General features: G+C 33.8%; 1 protein-coding gene across 2 annotated transcripts in view; it reads right to left on the bottom strand.

Moving 5' to 3' along the window:
• LOC131156473 (protein CHROMATIN REMODELING 35-like) overlaps positions 1-7837 on the bottom strand; it is a 53434-nt gene extending 45597 nt beyond the window's left edge. For both annotated transcript variants that reach the window (XM_058110182.1, XM_058110181.1), the window contains exons 1-2: positions 7584-7837; positions 7416-7469 (exon numbers count right to left, since the gene is read on the bottom strand). In XM_058110182.1, coding sequence (XP_057966165.1) covers positions 7416-7458 — 43 coding nt within the window. In that variant the 5' untranslated portion in view covers positions 7459-7469; positions 7584-7837. The remainder of the gene's footprint in view (positions 1-7415; positions 7470-7583) is intronic.
• Positions 7838-13222: the final 5385 nt, after the last annotated feature.

Here is a 13222-nt window from a genome sequence, read left to right on the forward strand (position 1 = left end):
ATCTGATAGCTTCACAGGCAAGCCCAAGCCTGTTCCTCTCTTCAGCACACTCCCCTTCTCAATCATGCCGCCTTCTTCTTCTTCTAAAAAGATTGCAAATATATGTTTATATGTGCATATACCTTAATTTGCATTAAGTTACAAGAAATAGGGCCTGATTCAGGATTCATTGGGAGAAGAATCCTCTACAAATACTTGGACTAGCACTGTGGAATTGTAGGCCTGTGATTATACATGGGTGAGCACTAAGTTGACCCAAAATTTTAAGGCATTAAGTATAGGGCCCATCGTCCTCCACTCAATTTTCCAATGTGAGATAAACTTCCAAGTGGAATTTCTCAACAATTTCCCCTTCACTTGTGAGTTTCAACCACTCCCCTCCACCACCCCTCTTCCACAAGGTCTACATTCACAGGATCACATGCATGAATGCTTGAGCCCAATTCAAACCATTCGTTCTACTTATTAGCACCAAGGGAGTTGCAAAAACTTGGTATACATGAGTGAGCACCAACAGGACCCAAAAGCTTAAGCACCAACTTGACCAAATGCTTAAGCTAGTAGATATTGGGCTCATCCTGGTATATAAGTTACTCATTCTCCACTCAATTTTCCAATTTGTGATAAACTCACAAGTTAAATTTCTAAAAAATTTGATGGAAAAACGTCTTCCATTTATCATCCCTTTTATTATTATGCTTTGGGTGTAAGTAGAAGAAGTTGCAAAAATTCATCCAGCTGTGGGACAAAGAGACGGAAGAATTTCTGACAGTGGGACAAACTGATAAAATTCTTGAAACAAGAAGGTTGCACCGAGGGGGGGCATTTGGAAGAGCTTGAACTAGAGCGAGCTTTTGATGCTGAAGCTTATGGAAAATTATGCCCCACAGCACTCAGAAAAAAATTCCCCCTATTTTTGAGAGAGAGAGAAGAGTAATGTAACAACAATTATTTTAGGAACATGGGAACAGTTTCAAAAGCCCAAGCAACCAATTGTGTTGCTGAGGAGTCTCCACCAGCCCTGATTTGCTGTATAGCATGGTATGTTTTGTATTGTGTGTATCTGTGTTTTAAAAAATTAGAATTAAAATTAAAAATTGGGACATTGTTATTTTATGGTTTTTCTTTTATGCTGGTTATTGTGGATTGACAGAAAAGCCCTTAGTGGTACTTAAGGGCTTGTTGTTGTCATTGATTGTCTAGTACTATTGAGCCCTTTGAAGCTCTTTGGGAAATGGTTGTGGAGGTTCATTAAGGAAAAAGACCACCTTTGGCAGGGAATCATTGCTACTAAATATGGGCTTGAGCATAATGAACGGATCACTCATGCTGATAGAGGACCCTATCGCACGGGGAGAAAATTCATGCTTTCACTTTCAACAACATTGAGAGCATTACACACCAACCCAACCTAACACTTCCCCACAGAGCTCATTTTCGCATATCTGAGAAAATTGATATGCAAAATGAAGTACTTGCCCTGAGAAAGAAGCCGTCTTGGTATTGGATCTGCTCTTCTGTTCGCATTAAGATGAATTAGATTCTATTTGTCTTCTTTATTCTTAAGAGAACCTCCCACCCAAACCATTTTTAAGACCACCAAGCCCTCTCAAATGAGTTCTACTGTAGAAGCTTTCAACGTACATATGGGGGCAATTTTTCACTCACTGAGACGTGAAAACCTGTGACTAGATCATGCAGGTTTGGAAATTCATCAGGAAAGACAGGGATGATTCTTTTTCCCATATATTAGATTTCAAGTGAGGACTGGGGACAATGTTTCCTTTTTGCACAATGTTTTGTGCAACCAAAGGGCTCTAAGTGATACATTTCCTTCCATCTACAACTTGGCCTACGAGAAGAATGCCCTCATCAGTCATCACCTTTAAATCTCAAATCAGGGGACTAGAACATTCCCTTTATTAGAGATGTGGCAGATGGGGAACTCCATATTTTCACCGACTTCTACAACAATCTCTACAATTTCTGGCATAAAAACACTCCCAATAAATCAAAATGAATTTTGGATAGGAACGGTATCACTGTCAGATTTTTTTTTTTTGCAGGAAGCTCTCTCCAATGGCCAAATTGCAGCAACCTCCCTTGGATCCACATCTAGAAGACAGCTGCCCTACAATGGTCACTCTTTTGCCTGGGAGGTAACACATGGAAAAATTTTAACCCCAGACAACTTGCAGAAAAGGAGGCAGACAGTCAGGCATTTTCTTTGCATGGCTGATGGACAATCAGTTATCAAATCCTTCCTTCACTGCCCTGGGCCAGGAGCCTCTGGAGCATGGCACAGTCCTTGAACAGACAACAGTGGGCAACTGCCAACTCTGTGGGAGGGGAGTCTTGGGCATGGAAAGGTAATCGAGCTGCCAAGGAGAAGAAAAAGGCCTCGACTATCATCCCTCTTCCCATCTTTTGGTGTGCTTGGAAGGAAAGGAACAGAAGAGCCTTTAAAGATTCAATTACGCTGCTTCAGATGAGTAAAGAGTAGTGGGTTGCAACTGTTTCCCACTGGCACAGTGGGCACGTTGTGAACGATCATAATGTAATTTTTCATTTCTGTGACACCCCTGTAGAGTGTTGACTGTTTGTACTCAGGGTTGGCATCCCCTTCATGGCCCCATTAATGAAGTTCATTTTAAATATTAAAAAAAAAAAACATGAAGATTCTTTTAAAATTTCTTTTGGCTGAAAATAGTGAATTTTCTAGTGTGTCATGGCCATGGGCCATGATAGATGGCTTTTTGCTCAACTAAACTCAAATTTTTGGAAAACCAATTAAGCAATTTCTACCTATATTTTGTTGGTTATGAATCTTATGATTGATTTATAGTACTTGAATATTCTTGCTTTTAGCAACAAGCTATAGAATTATGTCTCCTATGGCATATGCTTTTAGCCACTGAACTGAACATAAATGTTATGATGGCCTAAGGTCCAGCAGAAATGAAATATTATAACAACAGGAGGAGAGACCAGAAACATATTTGCTCTCCTCTTATCCTAATAGTGCCCTCCACCCTAATTGAATCACTTCTGTATCTTCCTTTTACATGCCTCAACCATTTAAAGCATTTTTCCGCTATATTGTCTTCAATTGGTGATAGCCCTAATCCCTCTTGTATGCAGCCATTTACCACTTAATTGAACTTGTGTGACAACAATGATAGACAAAATATTAATTTTTGCCATATTTTAAATGAGTAATTCCAAGTCACGTCTGCTAGACTATATTTTGGATATGGCTAACATGAAATAAAAAATTAGTTGTATTACCACTATGCATTTTTTTTTTCTTTTCCATTTCAAAAAAGTAAACAAATAAAAATTGTTACAAGTTTTGGGACCGGGTGCTGCACATTAACATGTTAAGCCAATTGAGTAGTGCACTTCAATTATATATGAATTGAGTGCTTTGCTCTGCATATAGTTACAGTTGGTTATGAGATTTTTATGTGTTTCTTTTCTATAAGATATGACATTGATCTGATGGGCATTTGTGTAATAGGAGCATACCTACTACAATGATGCTTCTTCAAGTCTTGAGCCAGGTATAATGGATCAAGTGAGAGTTCACCTAAGTCAGATAACTACAGTTTCTGTGTTCAATTTCTAAATATGTAAAGAAGTTTGAATTTAGGACAATTTTTTTGTATGAAGTTTGAATGTTATTCTGGAAGCATTTCAAGATTTTTTTCAGTAATTAAATTACAAATTTTGATAGAAATATAATTAATTAATTTAGCTTGACCGTGACCTAGATACCACTATGGCATGTACAATCAATATCAAGATGAGCATGTGCAATGCACATATTGCACATGCCCCTACTACAAGTATAATGTAAAATATGAACTAAGATATTGTATTTTTTACTAAGTATCTCTAATTAGACCACATAAACTAACACAGTTACATAAACGATAGCATTTCTATGTAAGAATTTATAATAGGTTGCAAAAACTTATATTGCAAATCCCTATCTATTTAGTTTAAAATAATGAACTCTTAAAACATATAGAAACAAAAGATATACTTTAGGTTTATAATGACAATAGCGAGGTTTCATCAAGATAGGAGCAAGATTCTCCCTGAATTGGAGGTTTTAAAGTGGGAGTGTCACCTGTTATAGGACCCTGTAACCAAGCAGTAACCAGCATGGATTCAGCTTTCAAATGACTTTCTACACGACAGAAGGACACCATCAAAATTTTCCCATGTTTCCTTAAATGCAAAAGTGGAGCACATTTTCTTTTTCTTCCTTGTGTCAAACTTTGAATTGGCAATGGGGAGAAATTTCATTTTTAGGAGAACAACTGGACAGTGGATGCTCCATTTCTCAATTTTCATTCTCGTCATTATGCTTTCCTATTGCCATGGCACTCCTGTTTCTAGCTTCTTGGTTCCAAAGGGAGTATTATTTCCTGGGATTTTTATTTAGAGAGAACTTTATTCTTTCTGCTCTTCTTTATGACAAGATAAGATGGTCTGGAATGTGATAATTCATCATTGAAGTGTTTTTACAATTGTAAGTCTTTCTCTGATCTTTTAATATGTAGTTCAAACAGTGATCCTTTCTTATAGCATTCTCTTATTTGGAAAGATAACACAGAGTTCTGTCTATATCTAGAAGCACGGAGTTCAAGCCTAAGGTTTGGAATAGTGTGGATTTGAATTAAACACAGTACAAAATTGTGTCAAGTATTTGAATAAGCATTTTTGAAGTTGAAGGAAAGGGGAAATTCCTTGGATGTATGCGACTTTTGTTGTTGTGTGGCGAATTTAGTTGGAATGTAATTCTATAATGTTTCAAGAAAGAGTGTAGACTCCTGAATTGGTGTGGAGTAGGTTATTTTCAAGCTTCTTTATGTTCCTCAGCTATAGGTTTGTTTCCTAGGTCGTGGCTGGTTGATGTCCAGATGGAGGCTTTTGTTTTTTTAATTCTTTGTTGTTTTTCTTCTTTCAATTTTTCTAGTACAAGAACTTACCCTCTAATTCTTGTGAAATCTTTTATTTAAATAATATTTTTTCTTTCACATAAAAGAAATCCCCCAAGGCTCAAACTTCATGCTCCCCAAAACAGGCTATGACCCCTTCGAAAATCAAGACTTTTACTTGGCCTATGGTCTTTAATCAAATTGATATCAATGATTTAGTACAAACCAGAAGCTTGCACAAAGCTTCAGCTCCATATGTTTGCGCTTTCTGCTTCTGCAATGGTAAAATAAATACCCAAATGTTTTCATGATGTTTTTTCTCTTGGTGTACATGGAACAAGCAGTTTGAAGCAACTACTTTGCAGTTGTGCAGTGTATTTAGTTGGTGTATGTGGAACAACCAGTTTGAAATCTTAGGGTAGAAATGGATTTGCCTTCTTCTTTGGGGGCGTGCAATGTTTACAGTTGTTCAGTGTATTTGGTTGGAAAACAAAGCTCTAACTTCTAAGGGGCGAGTGAAACACTCCTCTGACCTTGATTTGGGTAGGTACCTTTTTTGGCTTCATTTTCAAAGGAGTACCCCAGGGCAACATGCTTAGAGATCAGAAAGCACAGCTTCATTAGGAGTTTCCTTCCATTTTCTCTTTAATTGGCTGTTTTAGAAGGATATCATGTCCTCTATGTAATATTTGTACTCTTTATTCCTTCTTTCTTAAAATTAAAAATTAAAAATTAAAAAAAGCTTATCAAAAATAATGCAAAGTGAAAATAAGAATCTAACTGAAGAATGAAAGAAATATAAAGAAGTGTGATATCCTCTACTTGCAGACGATAGGTCCAAGAAAATGAATATGCCTAAAATATCAATTAGAACTCCAAGATTTTGGCTGAAATTTGAGTTACAGCAGATACCTGGACTGGATATATAATAGTAACAGAACTGAATTTACTTAATTCTGTGCCCAAAAATTTATAACTTTAAATATCTCAAAAAGCTAGTTTAATTTTCTCAACGTACTAGAGAACAGTGAAGAGATAATGTGTCAGTTGAAATAACAAGAAATGTGAGGTGAAAAGAAAATGAAACCCAAAATGAGATGAATTGGGGTAACAACAATGACAACAACAATAATGACGACAATGTGCCACAAATCTGACTGATATGAACATCCCCCTCTCATTTATTTCTCCTTTTCTTTCTTCTTCCATCTTATACACTCTTATACTGGCAGATCAGAGACAAGTCTGAGGGCTCAATTCAATCAAAATAGAAATGCCAGCTTCTCCATGCAAACATACCAAAAGATGGAAAAATGACTCTCTAGATCTTCCTCTTGTAGTCATCAGCTGTCCTCCACCAGATCACCATCCTTGGAGAATCTCAATAACAGATAACAGAAAAAAAAAAAATACAATCATCTAAATTCTCAAATCCCCAACAACAGAAAAGACCATGATCCACATCTCAGTTGCAACCTGACCCTGAACAACAAATGTTCAAATAACTCTGCATCTCCACCACCTCTTTCAATATATTTTTGGTGCTTGGTGGGCATCTCTGCCACCTATTTCCACATTATGCATCCATAAGAAATATGTCATTTCCAACAAATGAGATGATCCTTTGTCAAGCAAAAATGCAACTCTACTTCTCAAACAAAAAAAAAAAGCATGGTATTTTTAAATGAAGTCTTGGAAGTGGTGTGTGGTGCCCCTCTCTCATAAGGGTAATAGTCCCATCCCCAACCTTCAAAAAAAATCAGTAGCAAATTTTAATTAAGAACATTGTGTTTTTTTATTAAATTTCCAAATTTGGGGTCCTCCTCATCTTCTTGTTGCACATTTGCATTTAATGCCTAAAAGTTTTGTAAAGATAACAAAATACAGTCACCAACCCATGTGTTCTCCACCGTCATAAAGGTTGCGGAGTTCTCATCATTTTTTTTTCTTTTTGTTAAGAAATCAAAGACATTTTATCACACCAAATATAATTCCTGAATCTCACCTTTGCTCCACCTCATCCTTGAATCTAATCATCTTCCTTAAAGGGCCAAGCTCATCCATAATAACTTTTCAAAATCATAACACTCAAGTATCTGAACTCTTTCAAGCACCACCCTCCTACTACATAATAGTATTTCCAACCCACCATGAAAATGCATCCCTATATGCCGCAAACGCAAACCTCCATTTGCAGCCAATCAAAAGTGTTTACTCATCTTCCTGGAAGGTTTAACACGGACAGCATACCCATTAGCTAAAGCAAATGGGATCAACTGGCTGGTAATTGAATCCATCCCCCATTAAAAGCCAATCACAACTCTTTTAGCAATTAATAGAATCAACGCACAATTACGGAAAGAACAACTAGTTGTACTACATGAAAATACCGCTACAAACAAAATGTGCATGAACAGAATGTATCAAGCGGAAAAGGGGAAAGACCAAACAAGGTAAGATGAATACCAGTATGGGAGTAAGCTGGCCAACCCATAGTCGCTGGCTCCATAAATCAACGGACTAAGCAAGAAAACCAAAAAATAACAAGAAAATAACAATTGTGGCGTTAGCTAATTCCTCAACGAATCCTAAAGCTTCATATCGTATCAAAGAGATTCAAGGGCGCAAAATTACCGATTGAACGAAGACTAAGAATCCCTAAATCCTATCGACTGTCGAATGAAGTGAATACCGCGAATCTCCTCTGCCTCGCATTGCCGGCGATGGTGTGAGCCGGATCGCGAGAAAATGCCAAATGGCGTGGACTGTCCTGTGATCCTACCGAAACCAAACCAACGTGTTGAACGGTAAATGAGGAAGAAAAAGAAAAAGAAAAAGAAAAAGAAAGGAAAGGAAACTTGGTACCTACAAGTGGTTGTGAGCTTCCCAAATCAAAATATTAAAAAAAAAAATTAATTTATCATTAATTTCTCATTGACTAATTTTTTTAATCCTGACTCATTCAATAATTTATTGCTTTTACATCTATATTAATTAATATCTTAAAATAATATTTTAACTTGTTAAGACACCATGTCCTCCAAAATTGGAACCTGATTTATATTTATGTCAATTAATATCATAAAGCATTACTATGGAATAGGATGTGTTCATATAGTGATTGTATTAATTTAGAGAGATGAAAATGGTGTGAGCCAGGTCCTCCAATTAATTTAATTTAATGTTGGAGGGGACATCTCCAATTTTGAGCTCTTCGATCAAGTGAAATGGTGGAGAAGACTTAGATTTGAATTTGTATTGGATTCAGATAAAATGTAATATAAAGTTGTATCGAAATTTGTTCAAATTCATCCAAATCTAAATCTAAGGTCAAAAATTCATGCTCTCAAATGCAGCGGCAGTATTACTATTACAAAAGATAATTGATTTGACTTTATAAAACTTCCTATTTTATTTTATTTTTTTTACAAACTTATTTAATATTTTACATTGATCTTATCTTTGACACCACCAATCAAGATCCATATTTTAATTTTATCATAAAATTGTTTCCAAAAATTTTTATTGTTTGAGGTATTAGTTGAAATGCCTAGATGATAATATTATTTTTTAAATATTTATCATTGTTCGTGTTTTTGATTGACAATTTAATTTTTCAGTTCATTCATTTAATTTTGATTATATTCATACACATGTAGAAGATTTAGGATGAAATTAATGATTGAATTCCATTGTCATTCATTATTGCTCATAATTTTGATTTTAATAAAATGGCAAACAAGATTTTTATTATAATTTAATTTGCTTTTGCAGAGAAGAGAAACAAACATTAATGCATATACTTTTTGTTTTATTTAATTTTAAATACTCATTGTTTACTATTTGTCTTTAATTTTTAAATTAATTATACAATTTCTGTAATGACTAATATATATATATAAAGGGTAAAAATCCTTTAAAAAATTTATTATTAAATTAAAGTATTAATTAATTAAATAAATAATGATAAACAAAAATTAAATTATTAAATAAATAATATAATATATATATGTATATATATATATATATGTATATATATATATATATATATATATATATATATGTTTGATGATAAGATCATCTTGTCAATTGAGATAAGAAGGAAGGTTGAGCCCCCTCTCTGTTTCTCTCTCTCTTCTTTTATTTATTTATTAATTCTTAAAAAAATTCTAAAATTATAAAAATATCTTTCTTTCAATTCTCTATTTAAAAGTTGTTAGTTCATTTTTTTCTAAAAAAATTCAAAAAAGGAATTTAAGAAAAAATGAAAAAAAAAAAAATAGTAGAACGGAAAACTTTTATATATTTAAAATTTTCACTTTTTCCTAACTCATTTTAGGAATTCATATTTAACCGTATTAGAGGAGTAGATCAAGGTAAGTGAGTTTGATTACGTCATATTTTTATAAAATGTATATATTCAAGTATATTTATAAGTAAACTTAATTATGTCAGTTTTTTATTGAAATTTTCTCAAGTTTATTTATTTTAGGATAATTTATAGCATTATTATATTATGCTAAATACTTTTAGCACGAAAATTGTGTGACATGAACTTATTTTTATTTAATTACATTATATGTTAGATATGGTAAAATTATATGATATTATTCTTATTGCATACATAAGGGATATGTTTGATGATATCAAGGCAAAGGAGACGATGATATGTAACGCCCCAATCCTCGGTATTTTAACCCGAGCGCTTGCTAAGTATGTCTAACGAAAGAAGTAGGATATTTTATGAGTGCTCTGATAGGTATCAGATGTTGTCACCGAAAGATAGATTTTTATATAAATAAACATGACCTATAGTATTAAATATTATTTATTATGATACCGTAAAACTCATTTTAACCACATACTGTTATAATATTTTTTACTTACTGAGTATCGTCTCACCCAAATTATTAACATATATTGCAAATATCTTTAGGAGCATATCAGAAATCAAAGTGGCATAACGGAAGCGTGAGTAGAATTAGAAGAACTATTTAAGATAAATATTAAATTAGATATGTTTTTTTATGTTTTGAAAATTTTAAGGATGTTAATTTTAATATTGAAAATATTGTTATAATAAAAATATTTAGTACTCTGGTATAATTTGTATTTGAGGTTTTATTTACTTTCGTTGTATAATAATTATAAAAATTAACACCCTAGACCCTTTGGAGTTCAGGGCACCACAATTCCACTATTGCACAATAGTTTTTTCCCATTATATTGTAGTGTGATAATTTCTTTTTATATGTTTGCTTAATCTTTAATATAAATATTACAATATTTTTATGCTCAATTATTACAAAAAAATAATAATCTATATTTATCCGATTATATTTATTTACACGGGTTCAAGTGTTCAACTGTACTGAGGTTAGAGTGAGATAATGAAAATTACAAGCTCATAATATTCAGAATTTTACCTAGAATTAAAGCAATTACTAGCTTAAATATTCATTGATTTTTTCATAAAATAAACCGTACTTTAAATAATTTTTTTGGTGATAGACTATGCAAGTCCGCCCTCAAATGCGCAGCAAATAAGTAAATTATTAATTTATTTCCACACATTAAATTTTTATATTTAGTATGACAATACAAACACTTTATTTTATTCATTTTAAATTTAATTATGAATGATTAAGACTAATTGTATTTCAAACTCTAAATTTATTAATGTGGTTAATAGACAGTGTATTATACATTTAATAAATAATTATGATTAAAGTTTCTGTCATTAATAAAATAAAAAACCTAACAATAAGGATAGACATCAATACATATCAGTGGTTATATAAATTTTTAATTAAATTATTGTTTATGATTACATAATTTTTAGTTCAATTATCATTAGCCTTTACAAAAATTAATCTACAAATTAATGAGGTGGTTTCAAAAAAATAATCATTTCATTTGTAAAATAGATTCAAAATTATAATTATAAATAAAGCTATGAACCCATTAATAAAATAAAAAAATTTATTAAAGATAGCAGATGTCAAATATTAGTCACCTTATTAAATTACAAATTTAGTGGATAATTTCAAAATTTTGAATCACATTTTGATTTAGTTTTCTAGATAATGGACTAAGCAAGCAATTAGCCTCCCAAGCTCGTGTTTTGCCAAAAAAAAAAATTACATTCATTTTAGTTATGGACAGTTTTTATAAAAAAAATAATTGTGAATAATTTGTCTCTAAATAACAAAATAGAATCCCCTATTATAAAATATATAAAAAAAAATTATAAGAAGGGTATAGATCAATATATATTAGAATTAAAAAAAAAATTCAATTATGACTAACAACTATAGAAATTTTTAATTCCATTGTCACTAGTTATTGCAAAAGTTAAATTACAAGTTTTTTTGTCTTTTGCCCCTCCCTTTAAATATCTTATAACCACGGTATTTCTCTGCCAAAAGTGAAGATTTATCAATAAATAAATGGAGGTTCCGCCTAGACCTTGCAAAATGGATAAAAATCCGTTAATCCGAATCGTATCCGATCCGTTTTAACCGACTCATAATCATCCATTTGCTAAATGAGTCGAATATGAGTTTTCATTTTCATATCCGCCTCCTTAGCGAGTCGGGTCGAGTTTATCCGGCGGATATCCGTCAACCCGCTTATTAAATATAAACCCAAACCCATAAAAACCTGCTGCCCAGCCCGGTATAGACAACCTACTGCCCCTAAAGCCCAAATGCCCAAGTGCCCACACACACACTGCCCGCACGCGGCACGCCCTGCCCCTCTCGAGTCTCAGCCCCTGAGCACCTCCCACTCCCAGAGTCCCACTCCCAGCCCCCAGCCCAAGCCAACCCTAATGCCAGATTGCCAGCCCCATTCGATTTCGACCATTTCCATTCCCATTCAAAAAGAACCCTAGCCGGCTAGCCCTCCCTCATCGTCTTCATTTGAGAAAGATTTTGAGCCACAGCCTGAGCCAACAGAGACTCAGAGAAGGAGAAGTGGAGAACCAGTCGACGGCCGCACGAGAGACAACAGAGTAAGAGACCCTTCTTCTTCGACAGTTCGACCCTTCGAAGCCCTCTGCCCTCCGAGTGTCCAACGACTCCGACCCTTCTTCTTCAACACTTCAAACCAGCAGGACCTCTATTCAGAACCGGTGGGTCACGGGTGTTCTTCATCTCCTCTGTTCGAGGGGGCTTCAAATCTCAGAAGGTAGTCTTGACTCCGAGCTCCATTTTTTATGCCTTTAACCATTTTGTTTGTGTCTTCACATGCCGAAAACACTGATAGTCTGATATATATATATATAACCAATCCACAAACCAGTTCAGTCCCTCCCATCAGTTTGGTTCTGAAACTAGTTTGGCTTAGTTTAGTTCAAAATCTTGCCACCAAAAAAATTTGGTTCGGCTTTTGGTTATAGATTTCGTAGGATGCAATATTGTTGTTTAACTGACCTGAAAATCATATTTGCTTGCATAGGAATCCTTTGCTATAATTAGTCTTCCAGGAAAACCCTCATGGAGGAAAAATACCAAATTAGATTGACTACGTGTTTTGTCAGTAAAAAAAATCAAATGATCGGTGGTGGCGTTGCCAAACTATTCAATATCAGTAAGTGAAAGATATTTGTGAGGTATTTGGGTGGTGAGAAATTTATATTTATAAACCAGAATGGCCAAAACACTCGAACCATTATATTTCAGAAGGAACAATTTCTGCAGGAAGAAGTTTAACATTCATTGGGGCATTAGTGTGAATGGATTAACTTAAAATTTGGACTAGAAACAAATTTGGTAGTGGATGTTTTAGACGGCAATTGGACGCCCCAAAATGGTGGGGCATGGGTTTACTTAGGGCTTACTTAGGTTAGAAATATTTACAAGTAATTATTGAAAAAATAAATTATTAATAAAATTATATTTGAGAATGGCGGATTATCCGTCCATCCGCCATGAATTATCCGACCCGAAACCGCCTAATCTGCCACTTAAACGAGTCGAATACGGATTATGATTTTTTCACCCGATAATCCGCCTTATCCGCCACGGATAAACCAACCCGATCCGCTTTACCAGGTCTAGTTCCGCCCATCTTTTTTGGAAAAAAAAAAAGTTTATAATAAATTTTCAAAATATTTATAATTTGGGCTGAATTCAGCATGTTAATCAATTTATTAAAACCCTGATAAATTTTTATATCATCATTTAACTAATATTTTGTTCTTAGAATATGCATACACACACATTGACATGCACATGATAAAAAATTTTAGTCCGTAAAATTTTTTTTCT

Source organism: Malania oleifera, chromosome 5, assembly GCF_029873635.1.
Source record: "Malania oleifera isolate guangnan ecotype guangnan chromosome 5, ASM2987363v1, whole genome shotgun sequence".
Classification (NCBI taxonomy): domain Eukaryota; kingdom Viridiplantae; phylum Streptophyta; class Magnoliopsida; order Santalales; family Ximeniaceae; genus Malania; species Malania oleifera.